Genomic DNA, 22,524 nt, shown 5'->3' with positions numbered 1-22,524 from the left:
TTGTATTCATTTGAATCACTGTCAATTACAGACCTTTATTCTGAAGGCTAACCGTAAATTCCACTATTGTGGCTAATCCTTTTATTAGCTAGCGTCACATAGATGGGTCCGACCACCATTAATCAAATAATAACTATTTTAGATAATGACAGCTAGCTAGATAGTTAGCTAGCTAACTATAGCTACTGATACAGATTATGTCGTTTTGCTATGTTTAGCAATTTAGCAACAAAATTGCTAAATTGGCATCACTGCTCCTCACATGAGCGATATCGATCACCCACAGCTCGTGGCTTCAGCCAATCAGACTCTCTCCATGCACCCCACACTCTGTCCATGCACCGATCACGCATTCTCTGATTGGTCAGATGCTCATAGTTAGCCCTTCACCACATAGGGACTCATATGATTACGTCTTTATCAATAAAAAAAAGAAACATTCTGGTATAATACTCTATTGGAGAGGAATGTGATTAATGATAGTTTTTTTTACCAACAATATTTGATAATTTACTTTAAATGTACTCGTATGTCCTGTTTTGTAACTTTATCATATTCAGATTTTCACTTTTATCTTTTGTTTGTAGTTGGGATTATTGAGGGCACCATTTTAGTTTGTTAATAGCATTAAAATGTCACATTTAGCATAGCATTGTCCTCGTCTCACCAGCACTGGCTGGTCCTATGGTATCCTGACACATGACTCTCTGCCTTCCCCTCCTTCTCCCTCCCTCTCTCCCTTCCCATCTCATACACCTTCTTCTGAGAGTTCCACTTCACCCTCCTCTACCTCAATCTCTATCTTCTCCGGCTTTTTCTCTAAAGAAAGAAAGTATTTAGTTGATTATCTGTTCAAATATCACAATGAATACTAATACAACTTTAATTCAATGAGCTACTTCCATACCTTCCACGGGAGCAGTTGAAATTGTTGTTACCAAAAAGACAACCACAGAAGTAATTACAAATATTTCTGCAGATAAAGAAGATGTATATCAAAATATGGAGGGATGCATAAGTGTATATCAACCGTTTAATATCAAGGATCAATTATATTCCTTCTCCAATCTGAAGTGTATGATTTAAGTTGAAATACAGTTTTGCAGATGGAGGTGAAGTTTCTTTGTGGATTGATACATTTGCCATAAACCTACAGTACATGCATGTCATATTTATTTCCTAAGTGCAAACATATGAGATGTCACTAGGGAGCAGTATTCCAAAGAAATCGTATCAATTGTGTTACATTAAGAGGAAGAATCAAGAAAGAGTGCCCAATAAAGCCAAGACCATAACTGAGAATCAGTGTCATCTATTTTATCAGATATTATGTATTCTTCAACAACAATACCAACGGCAAAAATGTATTTAGGTTATATAAATTATTTCTCAAGCGCTTGAAAACCAACTACCTCGATAATATGAAATGTCAATGCATTACTAGTAAATTGTTCATTGTGTGGATGGATACCAACCCAGAGAGGCAAATCATAAATTGATCAATTACATCAGCATTACAGAACAATAATCATATTCAAGGCCTAACCAAAATCTCACGCTTTGAACAAAACAAAACAATACGCCTGGACCAAGATACAATCTTTCATTACCAAGATGACCAATTACAGGATTCATTATACGCAACATTTGCAGCTCTTCATTGTTTACTCACCGTGGCAACATGTTTTGTAAAGGTCTATGTGGGAAACACAGGAGCAGAAATATAGAGCAGTATGGTGAAAAAATTGAAAGATTATGTTATAATACTTTTATTGCATCAAATGGTTGTTTTATGCAACAGAATAGAGTATTGTTAACTATTGTGTGTGTGTTCTACTGAGGATGGGCCTCTGGGAGATAACACTGACAGGAGATTTACCATGTCTTTTGGGTGATAAAACCTAAAGAGCATTCCAGAGCATGAGTTAATGCTTCTGTTCTATACGGGGCCAGACACTGGTCTCTACACAATGAGAACTGTTGACACAGCAGATACTGTCTGCTATGTATTATAGGTATCTTTCATACAAATCTTAACCTTGTGACCCATTCTATATATCTGTTGTTCGTCATGTAGGTTGAAAGGGGTGTATCTTGGCTATAAAATACCTTTGTACTTTTTTCTCGGGGTTCTCAAGGAATCATTTGAGCATGAATTGTCGACCAGCCATGACCAGCCATCATTATCGTAGAGTACTCAATCGATTCACTTTATATGTGTGCTTTGTATTGACCTGCTCCCTTATTAATAAGTGATTCAAGATTTAGTTTAAGTATAACTCTGACTTGTGTGATAAGTTTGTCTCTCCTCATTTGATAGTAAAGAAATTAACCACCACAGCAGGTAACTGTAGCACACAGGGTTTTAGACTTCCTTAAGCTTGACTGGGCACCACTATATGTTTTATACCCTCTCATCCCCCCATTTTGGGAAGGGGCAGGACTTGTGGGATAACCCCAGCCCCTACCAATTGAGCTCAGCTACTCCCTAGCTAGGTTTCTTCCTTACAGGTGAACATATTACTAAAACACATTAACATTAGAGATAGAGATACAAACAGGAATAAAATAAAATAAAAATTCCAATATGAGCATTCAATTTATTCAAACAAACCCTGAGTCAGGCCGTCTCTAACTGATGGATCTTGCTGAGAGTGAGACTGTGGACAGATCTGGATAGTGGTGAAGAGTAATCTGAGTACCAGTCTCTGTAGCTAACATTCCACTCCTTGCCACTCCTTGTCATTGCCAAACATATTGGCATTTCAGCAATCTCAAAATTCAATATGCAGCAGGATATACTAGATTAAGCCTAGTTAGGGAAGAGAAAACGGGTCAGGTTGCTCAACCATCTTGCCTTCCATGAATCCCCCTGACATGAGCTGTAACCTCTACCTCTAGTCTAACCTCTCAGCTCGGAGATCAACAGTTAAGAGCACAGCCACCCTTCTGACAGTGGAGGGCACAGCCACCCTTCTGACAGTGGAGGCCTCAGCCACGCCTTCCTGACAGTGGAGGCCTCAGAGCCACCTACTGACAGTGGAGGGCACAGCACCCTTCTGACAGTGGAGGGCACAGCCACCTTCTGACAGTGGAGGCCTCAGCCACCCTTCTGACAGTGGAGGCTCAGCCACCCTACTGACAGTGGAGGCACAGCCACCCTTCTGACAGTGAGGGCATTGCACCCTTCTGACAGTGGAGGCCACAGCCACCCTTCTGACAGTGGAGGGACATGCCACCCTTCTGACAGTGGAGGCACTGCCACCCTACTGACAGTGGAGGGCACTGCCACCCTACTGACAGTGGAGGGCACTGCCACCCTTCTGACAGTGGAGGCACAGCCACCCTTCTGACAGTGGAGGCCACAGCACCCTTCTGACAGTGGAGGCCTCAGCCACCCTTCTGACAGTGGAGGCACAGCCACCCTTCTGACAGTGGAGGCACAGCCACCTTCTGAAGTGGAGGGCACAGCCACCCTTCTGACAGTGGAGGGCACAGCCACCCTTCTGACAGTGGGGGACTGCCACCCTTCTGACAGTGGAGGCCACAGCCACCCTTCTGACAGTGGAGGCACAGCCACCTTCTTCTGACAGTGGAGGCCAGCCACCTCTGCGACAGTGGAGGCCACAGCACCCTTCTGACAGTGGAGGGCACGCACCCTCTGACAGTGGAGGCACAGCCACCCTTCTGACAGTGGAGGGCACTGCCACCCTTCTGACAGTGGAGGGACTGCCACCCTTCTGACAGTGGAGGCCACAGCCACCCTTCTGACAGTGGAGGCCACAGCCACCCTTCTGACAGTGGAGGCCACAGCCACCCTTCTGACAGTGGAGGCCACAGCACCCTTCTGACAGTGGAGGCCACAGCCACCCTTCTGACAGTGGAGGCACAGCCACCCTTCTGACAGTGGAGGGCACTGCCACCCTTCTGACAGTGGAGGCACAGCCACCCTTCTGACAGTGGAGGCCACAGCCACCCTTCTGACAATGGAGGCACAGCCACCCTTCTGACAGTGGAGGGCAGCCCCCTTCTGACAGTGGAGCAGCCACCCTTCTGACAGTGGAGGGCACACCACCCTTCTGACAGTGGAGGGCACAGCCACCCTTCTGACAGTGGAGGGCACTGCACCTTCTGACAGTGGAGGCCACAGCCACCTTCTGACAGTGGAGGGCACAGCCACCCTTCTGACAGTGGAGGGCACTGCCACCCTTCTGACAGTGGAGGTACGCCACCCTTCTGACAGTGGAGGCACAGCACCCTTCGACAGTGGAGGCCACAGCCACCCTTCTGACAGTGGAGGCCACAGCCAACCTTTGACAGTGGAGGGCACAGCCACCCTTCTGACAGTGAGGGCACAGCCACCCTTCTGACAGTGGAGGCCACAGCCACCCTTCTGACAGTGGAGCCACAGCCACCCTTCTGACAGTGGAGGCCACAGCCACCCTTCTGACAGTGGGGGCATGCCACCCTTCTGACAGTGGAGGCCACAGCCACCCTTCTGACAATGGAGGCCACAGCCACCCTTCTGACAGTGGAGGCCACAGCCACCCTTCTGACAATGGAGGCCACAGCCACCCTTCTGACAGTGGAGGGCACTGCCACCCTTCTGACAGTGGAGGGCACTGCACCTTCTGACAGTGGAGGCATGCCACCTCTTTCTGACAGTGGAGGGCACTGCCACCCTTCTGACAGTGGAGGGCACAGCCACTCTTCTGACAGTGGAGGGCACAGCCACTCTTCTTATGAAATGAAAAAGAGCAGCCTTCTGCATTCTGATCTCATTTCCTGTTCGCTGACAGACAGTAGAGGTGAAAAGCGCAGCAGTGGTGTTTCTGAGGACGGGATTATTAAGAACAGCCCTTAGCCATGGTATATTGGCCATATAACACAACCCCCCGATGTGACTTTTGCTATTATAAAATGGTTACCAAAGTAATTAGAACAGTAAAAAAAAATGTTGGGGTCATAACCTTGGTATATGGTCTGATATACCAGGGCTTTCAGCCAATCAGCATTCAGGGCTCAAACCACTCAGTTTATAATGAAGCTATTTTTATTTGTATCCTTTATTTAACTAGTCAAGACAGTTAAGAACAAATTCTTATTTACAATGGCGGTCTACCCCAGACAAACCCGGACCAATTGTGCACCGCCCTATGGGACTCCCAATCACAACCGGAAGTGATTCAACCTGGATTCTAACCAGGGACTGTAGTGTCGCCTCTTGCACTGAGATGCAGTGCCTTAGACCGCTGTGCCACTCGGGAGCCTGAGGCACTTGGGAGTGTGGTATATGGCCAATATACCACGGCTAAGGGCTGTTCTTAGGTGGGACGCACTGCTGTTTAGTCCCTCTGTCTGCCAACTAGAATAGTACATTAAACCCAATGGTGTCCAGAGAGCCACTGTTAATTCAGCCCTCTTCTCCAGTATTGGGTGATTGCATTCCTGCTGAGCTTGCTAATTCACATCAGTCACAGCCCAGGTCAACACCAGCCGAAGGACTGTTTTATGCTGTCATTAATATCTCGAGGCTCAGAGACTTATTGGTTTAATAAATTCTTCCTGATAAACTGGATAAATATATCTTTCATAACAAAAGTAATTACCTCTGCCATTAAAACAGACCCCCATTGTTGTCCACTGAAATATAAAACCAACTGTTCCCTTGATCAACCCAATAACTTTGTTCAACTGTATACACATGTAGGTAAATTTTTGCATTGATTCATCTCTTTTTTATATAATCGCCCTGTTACTTGAATTGTTGATTTAGCAACAACCGTGACTTGACTTTTTCTAATTCAAGTCAATTTGGGACATGTTCAATGTAGTACACGTGTAGTTCTAATAGCCAGTTCTTATGTTCTAGTTGTTAATTGGTCAACTGAACAGAACCAGCACTATGGCCTAATTCTCTTTAGAACGTTTGGGACTGACTGGTACTCAGAGGAAGTGTGTCTCAGGAGATGTGACCCTTCCTCCCTTTGGATATCCAAATAACAGGGTTGATGGTGGGGGGCATGTAGAAAGGCTGCCGTATTATAGTGTTACATGCTGATTACACCAGGCGTGCGCCATCGCGTGCATGTTGATTTTGTCCACCCACACCAGACACCATCAGGACATGCAGGTTGAAATATCAAAACGAACCCTGAACCAACTATATTAATTTCTGGACAGGTCAAAAAGCATTAAACATGTATGGCAGTTTAGCTAGCTAGCTTGCTGTTGCTAGCTAATTTGTCCTGGGATATAAATATTAGGTTGTTATTTTACCTGAAATGCACAAGGTCATCTAATCCGACAATTAATACACAGATAAAATGGTTAACAGAGTTAGTTTCTAGTAATCTCTCCTCCTTCAGGCTTCTTCTGCTTCTTTGGACTGTATGTGGCGGTTGGCAACCAACTTTAAGGTGCATTACCACTACCAACTGGACTGGAGTGTGGACCTCATTTCATCTTTCAATCACCCATGTGGGTATATGCTCCTAAAAACCAATGAGGAGATGGGAGAGGCGGGACTTGCAGTGCATCATGCGTCACAAACAGAAACAAGTTCTATTTTAGCGGCTGGCTACTCAGACACTCATTGATGTGCACAAGGAGTGTGGATGCAATGATTGAATAACATCTATGTGTACATTTATTTCCCCATGTTCACGCACGCAACGCAGGTGGTGTGGTCAGCATGTTATGCCTTTTGCCAAGATTCCTCTTAGCTAGATCCATGTCCCACCTCCCCACATCACGTGACTGCTAGGCTCCTTGGGCTGGGACAGTGGGTTCCTGTTGTGGGCTGAAAGTGGCCTTGGAGCCAAGCTTGGGTAATGGCTGAGATTAGAGGCCTGACGGGCTGGTGGATTGATCCAGCATCGCCCTCAAAGGTTAACCAGTGGAGATGTAGTCTGTCTTTACAGGTGTAGTCCCCATTGGACGCTCCAGTACTACCACTCTCTGTTTCATCAACCAGATCTCCACTCAGGTTAGAGGTGACCAGCCAATCACACAGAGGAAAATGAGTAGCCTTCTACTTCGTCTTCTGGCAGGGCACAGACCCTTTGTTCTGAGCTGTTTGGAGGCTTTTGTCTTTGGTTCACTTCCCCTTACTTCCTCTTCCTTCTCCTCCTATCAGGTATCAAGGTAAGACCCAGATGCAGACCGTGTCGGAGTAACAATGTTTATTAAAGCAACAGGGGTAAAGGTACAGGACGGCAGGCAGGCTCAGGGTCAGGCAGAGGTTGGTAATCCAGAGGTGGGGCAAAGGTACAGGATGGCAGGCAGGCTCAGGGTCAGGGGCAGGCAGAGTGGTCAGGCGGGTGGGTACAGGGTCAGGACAGGCAAGGGTCAAAAACCAGGAGGATGAGAAAAGAGAGATTGGGGAAAAGCAAGCACTGACACAAACATTCTGGTTGGCTTGACAAACAAGATGAACTAGCAACAGACAAACAGAGAACACAGGTATAAATACACAGGGGATAATGGGGAAGATGGGCGACACCTGTAGGGGGGTGTAGACAAACACAAAGACAGGTGAAACAGATCACCTCTTCTTTCTCCTCCTCTTCCTCCGTCTCCATGCAGGCTGGGTCCTATCTGGACCACCAGGTTTGGTTTATTTGTAATGTGAGAAGACCCCCAGGTTTCAGGGGCCCAAACATCTGAAAAAAGCCTCACCGAAGATCAACACTGACAGAAACGTCATAGGGGCCTCCCGAGTGGCGCAGCGGTCTAAGGCACTGCATCGCAATGCTTGAGGCTTCACTACAGATCCAAGTTCGATCCCGGACTGTGTCGCAGCCGGCCGCAACCGAGAGACCCATGAGGCGGCGCACAAGTGGCCCAGCGTCATCCGGGTTAGGGAAGGGTTTGGATGTCCTTGTCCCATCGTACTCTAGCGACTCCTGTGGCGGGCTGGGCACATGCATGCTGACACGGTTACCAGTTGTACGGTGTTTCCTCCAACACGTTGGTTAGTCTGGCTTCCGGGTTTAGCGAGCAGTGTGTTAAGAAGCAGAGCAGCTTGGCAGGGTCGTGTTTCAGAGGTCGCATGGCTCTCGACCTTCGCCTCTCCCGAGTCCCCATGGGAGTTGCAGTGATGGGAGAAGACTTTAACTACCAATTGGGCAGAAAAAGGGGTACTAATAAAAATATAAAACAACGTCGTCATTATATATGCACAAACTCCTACGAATTGTTTTGGCTGAGAAGCATGCAGACGCCTTGAGTCTATTGTCCTGCTGCGGAAGGCAACTTCACACCTACAGTATGTGTTAGGGACCAGGTTGCCAGAGAACAGAGTCAGCTGACCTGGTAAGCCCCTGAACTTTTTAGTTGTCTCAAGGAGGGCAGGTTGAAATAACCTCAAGAAATTCCTGTCCTCCACCTCAACTCACATCCACATGGACAATGCTTTTTCTGGATTCCCTGACTGGTATTTAGGGCATCTTTGACCGTAAATCTCTTACACTACAACACTTTCACTTCCACCTAGTCCACTTCCTGTTTGCTGTGTGTGTGTGTGTCTGTCTTGAGTGTGGCAATAAATGTGTGTTCTGTACATCTGTCTCTTACTGGTCATTTCCGTCCTCTTACTGGGACGCTGGGACAGTTGCGCCACTTTCAGAGACCACCACTCTTTCTCAACAAAGCCAAGGAACGAGGAAATAAGCAATGCCATGATGCTTTCTTATAAGACAAAAGCCACAGTGACACTGTTGGATTGAAAGAAAAGAAGGCCAAGGGAATATCATTACCTGGAAATACTCATCCATCCACAATGAAAGGTTTGTCAGAAATAGGAGTGTTGAACAGCACATACTGGAAGACATGAAAAACAATTGATGTAATGTGGTATCTCAAGATACCGTTTAGGATAAATGTGTGGCCCCTGGCCCTGACTTACCTGTAGCTATACAGTGATTGCTACCAGGCCAGTGCAGGCCAGTGCTACCAGGCCAGTGCTACCAGGCCAGTGCAGGCCAGTGCTACCAGGCCAGTGATTGCTACCAGGCCAGTGCTACCAGGCCAGTGCTACCAGGCCAGTGATTGCTACCAGGCCAGTGCACTTCACACCTCTTCTTCATGTCATCATTGACATAATCCCTTTTATTACAGTGTTGTTATAGTGTTACAATGTCTGATAAGGTTATCTGCTGTGTTGGTTACTAATGTGGTATATTATCCCAGACCCTGGATGTAGGACTTAGTATGCTACTATTCGACTTGACATGTGTCTGTATTTCAACTGTCAATGCATCACATTCTAGAAACTCCATTGATTATTGTTATGACATTATATTTGTTCGTTCGTTGTATTATCAAATTATTTATAGTTGATATTATTGTAATGTCCTGGTAGTCAGTGAGTAGGCTTCTTACTTGCTTCTCGTTTCATCAGCACATCCTTTACACATTCACAAAAACACACACATACTGCTTTTTATCCCAACAAACTTGCCCCCCAAAAATGATCTGACAACTCAATCTTTATTAGATATCCCCCCTGTGTGCATACAGTTATGAAATTAAATTCTCATTATTTCTATGCAATTGTTATTTTACCATTTGTCCAACCAATGTAGATTATATCTGATCAAAGACATTGTATGTACACTTCATTTTGTATAAAGGTTCTTATGTTTCTGATAACTTTAAAATGAATGTTGAACTGAGCCAGTAGAGTTATTTTTATCGGTTAAGGAAAAAGTGCCAATTGAGCTTTCTGTCAAGGACTGAGACAGCAATGCATCACATGAAAGCAAGAGAAAAACTGTAGTAACCCACAACCTGCAGAAACCTAGCAAACCTACAATGACTGAGTGCTATCTTTAAAAAAAACAGACTTTTTTTCAAGGGCATTGTAAGGGAACATGGTGACCATTTTATCAACACGCTAGTTGATAAGACAGGGGTGTAACTTGTATAATGATGATGTCACAACTTAAATAAACTGTCTTTAACAAAAACAAAGTTGAAAAAATATATATTCTCCATGATCAAATATTAAACTACCCTTGAGATGCCAAAAAACAACAATGCAGTCAAAAAGTGGGTAAAAATGTAATGTACACCAAAACAGTATAATAATTTAATTGTATCCCCGTAGACACCTTCACCATTTTGAGTGGCAAGAGAGGGTTAAGGAACTTAAGGAACGTAAGTTTTTTTACGCTGTTTGTTGTCATGACTGCGGGAGGACGTGTTGGTTTATGTGGGATTCACCATGATGGGACTGCAAGGAAAAGAGATGGAATGAAGTGAAAAAAAAGGCATTGTACAACGTACCTCTCCTCTTATAGTAAGTACAAATCAATGGATATGGCTTTAGCTACCTATCAAACTGTCTGATTCCATTCACAGCGTCCTGTGGGCTCCAGCTACAGGGCTAAGACTGGGCTGCCGGTGCATCAGCGCCTGTAAACAAAATGAGATATACAGTACATAGAAATGAATACAATCTGACAGCATCATACAGTACAATGGATCACATCCATCTCTCTCTACGTCAGAGAGTGACAGACGGGTTAAATACGTCTGAAACGAATGTAAGATGTACACAAGTAAAATGTTTGCACACATGACTGTAAGTCAAATCAAATTGTATTTGCGCCGAATACCTTTCTGTGAAATGCTGACTTACAAGCCAGTTTGAAGAAAAATAAGAGATAAGAAAAATATTTACTAAATAAACTAAAGTAAAAATTAATAGAACACTAATAAAATAACAATAACGGGGCTATATACGGGGTGGCAGGTAGCCTAGTGGTTAGAGCGCTGGGCCAGTATCCAAAACGTTGCTAGATTGAATCCCCTAGCTGACAAGGTAAAAATCTGTCGTTCTGCCCCTGAACAAGGCAGTTAACCCACTGTTCCCCGGTAGGCCGTCATTGTAAATAAGAATTTGTTCTTAATTGACTTGCCTAGTTAAATAAAAATACAGGAGACCGATACTGAGTCAATGTGCGTGGATACAGGTTATTTGAGGAAAAAGTGTCTGCTAAATTACATATATGTTGTTAATGTGCTGATGTGGCTTGGTGTGTCATATGTTCTGCTGACATTACCGTGAGAGTCACCCTGTGTCATGTAATCCTGTTGGTCTGGTTGGTCCAGAATGTCAGCTGGAACAGCCTGAGGGAGAAAAGGATGTTTATTCCAATCCACACTGTTCCCAGTAAAGCTCTGTTATGTGCTCCCAGTATGTAGGTTTATATATATATTTTAAACTTCTGTCATCGTTGTGTTGTTCTCGTCCTCATACTTGTCATTGTACCTCATGTGTTGGATAAATGAGTCAGATAACTCCCTGCACAGTACTAAGAGAGAGAGTGTGTGTGTGTGTGTGTGTGTGTGTGTGTGGTGTGGTGTGTGTGTGTGGTGTGTGTGTGTGTGTGCGTGTGCGTGTGCGTGTGCGTGTGCGTGTGTGTTTGTGTCTGCATAATGTTGTGAGATGTTATCTCTGTTCAAACAAACAGACATCTCATCAGACTTCATTATCTCTGTTCAAACAAACAGACATCTGATCAGAAAAGTCACAGGGACAAAAGATATGTTTACTTCATGGCACATTGACTGAGTTGACTGGTGCACACACATGCACTGTTTCTTCCCCTGGTCGAGGAAGCCTTAGCATGATCGGGCCTTTCATTGGTAACTACCCAAAGATGTAAGTCAGTTTTGGTCCTTACCTTCTGAATCTGGAGCCATTGTTTCTGCCCCATCCATGTCATCATCATCATCCATATCGTCATCTGAGTAAAAAAACACGAAACAGACTTTATTTTACTATTTCAATTCAATTACTCAAATGTGAACGTTTGTTTGTATGGCTTTGACTAACCTTTCGCCATGGACTCTGACGCATCATCGGAATCCTCGTCGGTCTCATCCTCATCTAAAGACCAGATTAATATATATGATGTTGAGCCACAATAATGAATTAGAACGTTACAACAGCTAAAGACCTGTCACGTTCCTGACCTGTTTTCTGTTAGTTTTGTATGTGTTAGTTGGTCAGGACGTGAGTTTGGGTGGGCAGTCTATGTTTTCTGTTTCTATGTTGGTTTAAAGGGTGACCTAATATGGCTCTCAATTAGAGGCAGGTGTTTTTCATTTCCTCTGATTGAGAGTCATATTAAGGTAGGTGTTTTCACACTGTTTGTTTGTGGGTGGTTGTCTCCTGTGTCTGTGTTTGTTTTGCACCATACGGGACTGTGTCGTTCGTTCGTCTTTTTTTGTAGTAAGTACTTGTTCGTTCGTTCTGCGTGTGTTATGTAAGTTCGTCGTTCTAAGTCTGTCTACTTTCGTTTTGTTATTTTGTATCATTTCAAGTATAGTTCGTTTTGTTCTTGTTTAAATAAATACGTCATGTCATTCCAACACGCTGCACCTTGGTTTAATTCCTGCTCCTCCTCTTCGTATGAAGAGAGAGAGGAACAACGTTACAAGACCAAGCCATTTGAAAGCACAGGTGATATGTTTCAGGATCAGAGGAAACAAACCTTTGTGTGAATCTGCACCTGGCTCTGCATCAGATTCAGATTTGTCATCCTCTGAGTCTATGAAAAGAAAATGTGCATAACATCGAGAAATAGCATGAAATGATGGAACATTTGATACAATTTACCCCACTCTCTTTGATTCAGTGCTGCATGGATCAGCTGATAAAGAAGCAAGGGGATCAAGTGACATGCAAGATAGATAGACATACCAGAGGCATCCTTGTCCATATCATCTTTGTCAGCATCATCAGAATCTGTATCAGAAAGCAGTGTTTCAGTTATCACAATATGGTACCAATACCACTCACAATGTAATACTTAGTGCTTTGATATTTTTATTTATCCTTTATTTAACTAGGCAAGTCAGGTAAGAACAAATTGTTATTTACAATGACGGCCTACCCCGGCCAAACCCTAACCCAGATGACGCTGAGCCAATTGTGCACCGTCCTATGGGACTCCCAATGCGCGGCCGGTTGTGATACAGCCTGGGATCGAACCAGGGTCTGTAGTGATGCCTCTAGCACTCTAGTGCCTTAGACCGCTGGGCCACTCGAGAGCCCATTTTACAGGGAATCACATATGTACATTACATTATGGCTTAATTATTAGCCACATTTCTATGGTTTAGTAGTGGTAACCGCACCTTTGGGCTCCTTCATCATGCTATCATCAGTGTCCTCTGGCTGGACTTCAGTGTCCTCTTCACTGTCATCCTCTTGTGGTTTAGGGGCACCGCTGGTCCCAATGTCCTCCTTGCTGTTGGAGTCTGTGTCAGCCTCAGTCTTATCCTCACTCTCATCCTTAATCTCATTCTTACTGTCATCCTTACTGTCCTCCTTACTGTCGGACTCTGTTGTGTCTAGGTTCATCTCCGCATCCAGCTCCTCCTTCTCCGCCTCCTCCAGCTTCCCCTCCTTTTTTGACTCCAGCTCCGCCTCCTCCTCCGAATCCTGTAGAGGCTCAAATTCTTGGCTCCCTACATGGCTTCCCTCCTCGATGTTGTCTTCAGGGCTGGCCTGCTGTTCCCCCACGTCACCTCTGTCCTTCATGTCCATTTCCTGCTGCTTTGGTTCCTCCTCCGAGAACTGGACATCCGCTTCGCTGCTGTCTTTGCTGTCGTCTGAGCTGTCGCTGTCTTTCTCATCTTCTTTGTCTGGCTTGTCGTTTTCTTCTGAGGTGTCCTGTTGGCTCTCGCTGTCCTTTTCTTCTATTTCCTGGTGCTCTGGTTCCTCCTCTGGAATCCGGGCCTCTTCTTCGCTGCTCTCTTTGTGGTCATCTGAGCTGTCGCTGTCTTTGCTGTCATCTGTGCTGTCTTTCTTGTCATCTTTGTCTGGCTTGTCATCCTTAGTGTCTGAGTCTGCGTCGTCTTGTTTGCTGTCGCTGTCCGCCGCTTCCTCTGTCTCTGTGTCTTCTGCGCTGTCCTTCTCTTCTGCAGGGGCCTTACCATCTAGTTCAATGTCCTTATCCTCATCACTATCGTCTTTGTCTGTGGCAGCATCTGCAGAAAAGTACAGTGTTTAGACATTCTGGTAATTCATTATTATGGTATATGACGTAGAATATGTAGTTCTGAACCAAGTGAGAACAAGAGAGGTCATGGGGGACATCAGTAGTGAGAACAAAAGAGGTCATAGTACTGAGCCCTGGGGGACACCAGTAGAGATACCTTCCCTATAATGACCCTTTGTGGGTGAGAGATACACAAACCTCAACGAGTAGACTCACCTGCAGAGTCATTATCTAACATTTCTTCTTCACCTGCAGTATCCTTCCCATCTGCATCCTCTTGAGGTGAAGAAAATAACAGGTTTATGACCAACTGATGGGTAGAATGGCTCAAAATGACAGTTTCCCAGACAATGAATATCCAATTCAGAAATGTCAATTTAACACACCTGAGTCACTCTTGTCGTCACTCTTGTCATCATCTTTGTCTGTCTCCGTGGCCTCCTCCGTGTCATCACTGGTCACGTCTACAATCACACATGATTTATGTCATCAAACTGTCGCAACCTATTATTTGATGTCGTTGTATTGCCAATGAACCTGTCTAGTACGACAATATGATGAAAACATTGACGTTGTTCTTCATACTTACCAGAGTCAGCTTGCACGTCTGTCAGTGCTTCATCTTGAAAAGAAACACAAAGTTCATTGTGTGTTTTATTATGAGTACCTAATCATGTTTTCATTAGACAGGGTCATGTATTGTCTATTTATCAATGCTTTGAGGGTGGGAGGACGTACAGTATTAACGGCGGTATTTACAGCATCGTCCCTGTCGACCTTGTCTGTGGAATGACAGAGGATGACCTATTGCACTGTGACCGTTCTAGTTCTTCACTACCAAAACAAAGGAACTTTTTCTACTGGCAGCACTTCCTATTGAAAATACTGTGAAGATAACTATGTTTTGTCTTTCTCTGCAAGGAGTTCACCTGCCTCATGTTATGATTAGTTAATGTCAGAATCCAAGTATTTATTTTTGTAGATACATAATCCAAGTCTTTAGTCCCTTACCCTCAGAGGTATCATCTGACTCTGTTTCATCTTTATTGTCATCTTATGCAGTTTCCCAACTCCAGTCCTCTAGTACCCCAAAAGCACACAATTTTGGTGTAGCCCCAGACAAGCACACCTGATTCAACGTGTCAACTAATCATCAAGACCTCAATGAGTTTAATCAACGTGTACTGTTAGGGGTACTTGAGGACTGGAGTTGGGAAACACTGATCTGACGGACAAAGAAAAATACTCTTAGACGTGTGTCTCCAACGTTATTGTTGTGTACTGTGCACTTTTCCACGTCATACTGTCCTCATATTTTTGGCATATCTTTAATCTGTCTTTATCTACACCAGCAGCAATGTACTTTAACTTAAAGATTTTGTTTTTGAATCAGTCTGTTTTTAACACTTACCTGTGTTGTCACTTTCAGGAGACTCTGTGGAGTCACTTTCAGGAGACTCTGTGGAGTCACTGTCAGGAGACTCTGTGGAGGTACTGTCAGGAGACTCTGTGGAGTTATCTTCTGGAGACTCTGTGGAGTTATCTTCTGGAGACTTATCCACATCTGCTGATTGTGAAATCATAATTTAAAGCAACATAGATTTATTATATATTTTAAGTCTGCCTGTTGATGTTTATAGCAATGTTTGTTACACTGATGATGTTTGTTACAGTTATAATGTTCTGATGATCAGTGAAGTCAGAGCTTGGTTATTGTACAAGGAATTCAGAGAGAAAAGTTCTTACCCAAAACCTCTGCTGACACCTTCTCACTGTCATCATGTCTATGTCCTGGGATTTTATTTTGTTACTTACAACCTCATGCTAATCACATTAGCCTACGTTAGCTCAACCGTCCCGTAGAGGTTAAAGACTTATCCAAAAAGCCTCACAGGTGTAATCGGCGAGCTTCTACAAAGTATTGACTCAGGGTATGAATTCTTATGTAAGTTAGATATTTCTGTATTTCATTTTCAATACATTTACAAACTTTTCTAAAAACATGTTTTCACTTTTCTCATTATGGGGTGTGTAGATGGGTAAGGAAAAAAATATATTAAATCAATTTTGAATTCAGGTTGTAATACAACAAAATGTGGAATAAGTCAAGTGGTATGAATACTTTCTGAAGGCACTGTAAGTATAATACTGAAAGGCACAATTTATAGTACAATATTTACACATGTATCAGGGAAGGGGAAATTGGGGATCCAAGTGTCACCTCTAACTACCATTTTGTACAATGTATAATAACTCTAGAAGAATTTGTGTTTCACTTTGTATCTTTGTTTTGACTAAAGTAGCTGTTGTACCCAGCTGTGCTTAGTCTTTCTGAGGCTAAAAGTAGCTGTTGTACACAAAAGAACGGGGAAGCTGTGGCCTTGAGTGGCAAGAACATCTCTCAAAACGTATCGCTTCCCTCACCAGCTGCATCTTAACATAATGACATTATCGCTTCCCTCACCAGCTGCATCTTAACATAATGACATTATCGCTTCACTCACCAGCTGCATCAGCTGCATCTTAACATAATGACATTATCGCTTCACTCACAGCTGCATCTTAACAAATGACATTATCGGTTCCCACCAGCTGCATCTTAACATAATGACATTATCAGCTTCACTCATCAGCTGCATCAGCTGCATCTTAACATAATGACATTATCGCTTCACTCACCAGCTGCATCATAAACAAATGACATTATCGCTTCACTCACCAGCTCGCATCAGCTGCATCTTAACATAATGACATTATCGCTTCACTCACCAGCTGCATCTTAACATAATGACATTATCGCTTCACTCACCAGCTGCATCAGCTGCATCTTAACATAATGCATTATCTCTTCACTCCCAAGCTGCATCTTAACATAATGACATTATCGCTTCACTCACCAGCTGCATCAGCTGCATCTTAACATAATGACATTATCGCTTCACTCACCAGCTGCATCTTAACATAATGACATTATCTCTCACTCACCAGCTGCATCAGCTGCATCTTAACATAATGACATTATCTCTTCACTCACCAGCTGCATCAGCTGTCTTAACATAATGACATTATCGCTTCACTCACCAGCTGCATCAGCTGCATCTTAACATAATGACATTATCTCTTCACTCACCAGCTGCATCTTAACATAAGACATTATCTCTCACTCACCAGCTGCATCAGCTGCATCTTAACATAATGACATTATCTCTTCACTCACCAGCTGCATCTTAACATAATGACATTATCGCTTCACTCACCAGCTGCATCAGCTGCATCTAACATAATGACATTATCGCTTCACTCACCAGCTGCATCTTAACATAATGACATTATCTCTTCACTCACCAGCTGCATCAGCTGCATCTTAACATAATGACATTATCCCTTCACTCACCAGCTGCACAGCTGCATCTTAACATAATGACATTACGCTCACTCCAGCTGCACAGCTGCATCTTAACATAATGACATTATCTCTTCACTCACCAGTGCGATGTAACATAATGACATTATCGCTTCACTCACCAGCTGCCTTCAGCTGCATCTTAACATAATGACATTATCTCTTCACTCACCAGCTGCATCTTAACATAATGACATTATCTCTTCACTCACCAGCTGCATCAGTTGTATCTTGGCTGCCTGCTGCTTCAGCTGCATCGTAACATAATGACATTAGTGTTATTGGAAGGCTTGAAAATACTGTGTAATTTCTTGCCTTGTTATTGATTATACAACTATACAGCATTTTGGCCATTTTTTGCTGCAATATTTTTTTTTGACAGTAGATATGAGGCTAAAGTTTGTCTCTCCTCACAGCTTTGTCCAGTTCGGAGTGACTTTAAAGTGGACATGCAGATTAAGTATATATACACTACCGTTCGAAAGTTTGGGGTCACTTAGAAATGTCCTTGTTCAATGTTATTTTAATGGACACAAATTTTTGCTTTTCTTTCAAAAACAATAACATTTCTAAGTGACCCCAAACTTTTGAACGGTAGTGTATATATTTTATGTGCACTTCAAGGCACAGCACGTCACAGCATGCCGCACTCGCCTGGGCAAAAAAATATTTTTCTGCATGAATTGAAATAACAAATCCTCATCATCAACAGGGACTTTCACAGATTTTGACCAGCTGGTTAGCATTTTTCGTGATGAATCTTGTTCTGGAGGCAGCTCTGCAGAATGGTCACCAGCTGGCACAGCAACAAAGTCATAAAATCTGATTTTAAATCTAACCCTAACCTTAACCACAATGAAAAGCCTGATGCATAACCCTAACCTGAAATTAAGACCAACATTTTAGTTTTCATTCATTTTTACAATATAGCCAATTTTGACTTTGCAGCTTGCCAATCTAAGGGGTAATTTCTAATTTCTGCCTCCAGGACAAGACTCATGACAATAAACGTCAACCGGCTCATTCTTATCGAATGATTTCGACCTTTGGCCATAACCCTTATCTTTGACATTTGACCTTTGTGTATTTTACTCCTAGGCCTCACCTGGGGCATCAGAGACATCAGGACTGCCTGGGGTTTCCACGCTGGTATCTACATCTGGAAGACAAGGACGGGTGACTTTGATGCTGTCATTGAAGTCACCATTACTGTAATTATCAGGAAATTCCCAATAGTCAGTGTGTTTCATTTCCATTCAAATGAATTGGTGACTCACTGCTTGTGTCTGTGGATGTATCACTGCTACTCACATCTGATAAATGAAGAAGAAAACATTGGGTGAGTTGGAGTTCGACGTCTGGCCATTGAACTTGTTTTAGCCATGGACTCTTCAGTAATAAAATTGGTCTGGACAAGATCAATATTACTATTATATTTTTTAATTGATAAATGGTTTTGATTGGGCTTACTGTCTTTCAAATACTGTTTAAAGTGGATTTTATAGAATCTGTGTTTGAAGAAGGCTGTAAGTAAACAATGTTTAATGGCATGAAAAGGTTTGGGAATTGATATAACTTTGGCTTGGATTTGAGAACCATTTGGTTTATTCTGTCAACTGTCTAAACCTCTAGCATGGCCCCACTGCAAATAGTCAGACTCTGACACATTTATGGTGCATGATGAGGTAGGACCCAGGAGCAGAGAAGAGAACCAACCGAGGAACCCTTGGGAAAACGTTCAAGAGTAGGTAAAATGTAAAACTGGGAAAACAACAAACACTAAGACTCGATAACTACTCAGGAGACAACGCACACAGAAAAAAAAAAAAGCTTCTGCAAAAGGTAACAGAAAACACACCTCACATAAAAGGGAATCATAATTATTAACAGAAAACACCTGAGTGTCATAATAGTCTCTAGGGCGGTCTCTGCCGCTCTCTGGTGACAGGTGAAACTATGACAATTTACTCATGTCTGGTCTAGAAAGCATTTGTCAAGCTATGTTTCATGGGTGCTGTTGTTATAGTGTATACATACAGGTTTATGTGAGTGTCCGATATTACAGTTCCTCTATAGAGGATAGTTAAGTGTCTCCATGATAGTCTCAAAGCAGGCCCATTTTGTCTGCTCACTAATTATGTGCTGTAATTTGTATAATTGTGGCTAATGAATTAGGTGTGCAGTTTTCACATTATACTCTGAGTTGCTCAACATGGGTTGTCTTTTTGAAGTCAACACACACACACACACACACACACACACACACACACACACACACACACACACACACACACACACTGATCTGGTGCATCTGTGGAATCCACTGCACCTAAAAACAAATTAGCGTCACAATCAACAGCTCAGTTTTTAATTCTCTCATGTTGAACGTCCTTCACTGGTCCTGTGCAGTTAAAGTTTTTACTTTCAGGGGGAATCACCATCCTAATTATTGTTCTAATCTACAGAGTTGGTTTCCTTGAGAGTTGAGTTGATTCTACGTCATACTTTTTTCATACACTTCTTCCTTGATAGAAAGACAGATTCCCCCAGTCCCCAAACCCAGCCACTCATACCTCCAGCCAGCTCTTTACTAGAGTCAGTCCCATCTGTGGTCCCTGTGAACAACAGAGGTTTTCTGTTTAGTTTCCGTCGGTATGAAATGGTACATACCTGGTGTGTTTAACTAGGTATTGGGTATGAGATACATTGGAGTCAATACAAACCTACAGAGTCTCCAGCTGCTGCTGCAACTACCGGGCTGCCAGTGGGGCCTCCGCCATCTTTGGCACCTGAGACCAGAATAGTATCATAGCACCCACTTTGTCAGTTGCCAATGATCACCCAGCTAAGCCAATACCAAATTATAAAATGCAATATCTTAATGTATCCAATCATGCAACACTAATGATTTGATTTTAGCAGTGTTGAGGTTTCAGTCCAGTGTTTTGAAAATGAATGTAAATGAAATCAGAAGACAAAGCACATATGGAGGGCTTGTCAGTCTGTCAGTCTGCTTAACATTAAGGTGCTCTAGCAAGGCAGCAGCTCTCTCTGAAGCACAGCACAATGAATGGTGTCATTGTTCCATCATAAACAGTACTTCTGACTAAATACAAATACATTCATGTGTATACACTACTTATAATTAACAAATCTTATTAGCCTGTAATTTTCTAACTGTTGTGGTAATTATGAACGTCATGATAAAACACAAATTACACGTTACCATCATTGTCTCCCTCTGTTCCATCTGCAAAGGAAAGATGCATAGGGGAGCATGATTAGTGGTTTGGGGATTTATCTCCATTTGAATAGACCATATGTGAGGCCCACCCTACTTCTCTCTCTATCCCACATCAGGCACAAGAGAACAGACCTCTTTTGTGTCTCCACAGAGTGACCTGGGTTCTGATTACACTACCGTTGTGGAGAAGCAGAGGACTCCCATTGTGATTCAATGGGATGGATGGAGGTCGCTGTATACATTGCAAATGCCTCCTTAAACATAATGTAATGGTCATTTTGTTTGCTCACTTGATGTTTGCAGTGTAGCTTAGAGTAGCTTATAGTAGCTTATAGTAGCTTATAGTAGCTTACAGACTGGATAACTGGAAAGGTGAAGCATGTTTTGTCATTGCGTTGAAACTGAAATTAAACTAAAATGAAAACCGTCGTCTCTAGACATCTTGTTCACCTATTAAAAAAATGTACATTATTATTAAGCTGTAGTTACTGATGGAAATATTCTAAATTCCCGCACAATTATAAGATTTAACAGAAGGTTTAATTTCATGTTTTCTTACCAGTAATGGGGGCTGAGAGAGCAAGACCAGCCAAAGCAAAGATCAAAGGAACAATCAACGTTCTGTTAGAATGAAGAACACAGAGATAGAACTGGTCACGACACTTTTAAAACAATACTTTAGTCAAACAGATGTAATGACTTCTCCTAGAAGCCATCTTAGGGTCATAGTGGCAGTGGAAAAGGAAAAAAATAGTATTTGAATGGAAGCAGGTAGGAGGAACTGTGTTTCCCCTGCTCATTGCATTATAATAAGAATATATGTAACTTGCAGCAATGCAAAGTATCTTATGGATGTTCTTATGTTCAATATATATTATGGATAATGAATTATCAATGAAAAGTTCATCAAAAATGAATCAATGATATATTGGTACATTATCTACTTTTCATATTTTAATATAATGAAAGGTCAAATAAAGGATTATTGTGAACTATTTTGACTTTAAAGGTAAATTCTCTAAATCTTTTTAAAGACTATTTAGAGTCCCGTCACTTTATCTTGTACCAGTATCGTCATTGATATCAGTGATGCTATTTTTATTGAAGTTAATGATTGAACAAGAAAAAAGTAAATCTGGAACAACTACATAAAGGACACACACATTGCCAAGCTATTGCGATCCCACAAAAAACTCCCACAAAAACAATGAATTCAACTGTTCCCCACTCTCTATCATTGAAATACCCTCAGCAGGTCTAAACGTCTCAAGTTTCCTTCTACAGGTAGACTAACAAATACACTTCCTCCAAGAATACAGCTGTCCAAATATGTCAAATAGATTGTGTCATTTTAAAAGTTCCAGTATACACACACGTAAGTCAAAACCAAATGCCCAATGCAAGCCACCCTTGTGTTAGTGCTCACTTACCGTGACAGCATTGTGACGGGATAGTTCAGTCAGTGGGGCGATACTCAGGTGTCTCTATAGTTTCCAGTAGGTCTACAGTGTGGCTGGAGGGAGCCCAAGAGGTTTTATACTTTCACCACCCCCTCTGCTCCTAGGGGGCAGAGCCTGTGAGCCACAGAGACACACTGACAAACAGAGAACACACTGGAATGCTATTTGGCACTAAACAGAAAGTACACAGTAGCAGAATACCTGACCACTGTGACTGACCCAAAATTAGGAAAAGCTTTGACTATGTACAGACTCAGTGAGCGTGGCCTTGCTATTGAGAGAGGTCGCCGTAGGCAGACCAGGCTCTCAAGAGAAGACAGGCCATGTGCACCTGCCCACAAAATGAGATGGAAACCAAGCTGCACTTTCTAACCTCCTGGCAAATGTATGACCACATTA

At 42.9% G+C, this 22,524-nt stretch overlaps 1 protein-coding gene across 5 annotated transcripts; it reads right to left on the bottom strand.

Moving 5' to 3' along the window:
* Positions 1-9,607: 9,607 nt before the first annotated feature.
* LOC111955864 (otolith matrix protein OMM-64) lies at positions 9,608-22,184 on the bottom strand. Of its 5 annotated transcripts, none has more exons than XM_070436276.1 (20): positions 22,096-22,184; positions 21,225-21,286; positions 20,648-20,671; positions 20,145-20,210; positions 19,995-20,036; positions 18,699-18,734; positions 18,527-18,580; positions 17,634-17,672; positions 15,430-15,585; positions 14,608-14,640; positions 14,405-14,482; positions 14,235-14,294; positions 13,153-14,007; positions 12,716-12,760; positions 12,507-12,563; positions 11,846-11,899; positions 11,695-11,756; positions 11,070-11,136; positions 10,338-10,419; positions 9,608-10,237 (listed from the first exon to the last, which is right to left on the bottom strand). In XM_070436276.1, the coding sequence occupies exons 1-19, from the start codon at positions 22,104-22,106 to the stop codon at positions 10,391-10,393; spliced, it is 1,830 nt and encodes a 609-aa protein (XP_070292377.1). In that variant the 5' UTR covers positions 22,107-22,184; the 3' UTR covers positions 9,608-10,237; positions 10,338-10,390. The 5 variants fall into 5 exon arrangements, with proteins under 5 accessions (XP_070292377.1, XP_070292378.1, XP_070292379.1 ...); XM_070436277.1 differs by having other exon boundaries at positions 15,430-15,582; XM_070436278.1 differs by lacking the exon at positions 14,235-14,294.
* Positions 22,185-22,524: the final 340 nt, after the last annotated feature.

The sequence above is a fragment of the Salvelinus sp. IW2-2015 genome, linkage group LG31 (assembly GCF_002910315.2).
Source record: "Salvelinus sp. IW2-2015 linkage group LG31, ASM291031v2, whole genome shotgun sequence".
Taxonomy (NCBI): Eukaryota; Metazoa; Chordata; class Actinopteri; order Salmoniformes; family Salmonidae; genus Salvelinus; species Salvelinus sp. IW2-2015.
This window is presented reverse-complemented; position numbering and strand designations above follow the sequence as displayed.

Bases quoted from the DNA above. Each gene is read 5' to 3' on its own strand.
- LOC111955864 (XM_070436276.1), bottom strand. The intron at 12,564-12,715 runs GTATGTCTATCT...TTCTTTTCATAG, and splicing joins TATGGACAAGGATGCCTCTG to ACTCAGAGGATGACAAATCT. The intron at 11,900-12,506 runs GTTTGTTTCCTC...TCTGGTCTTTAG, and splicing joins AGGTGCAGATTCACACAAAG to ATGAGGATGAGACCGACGAG.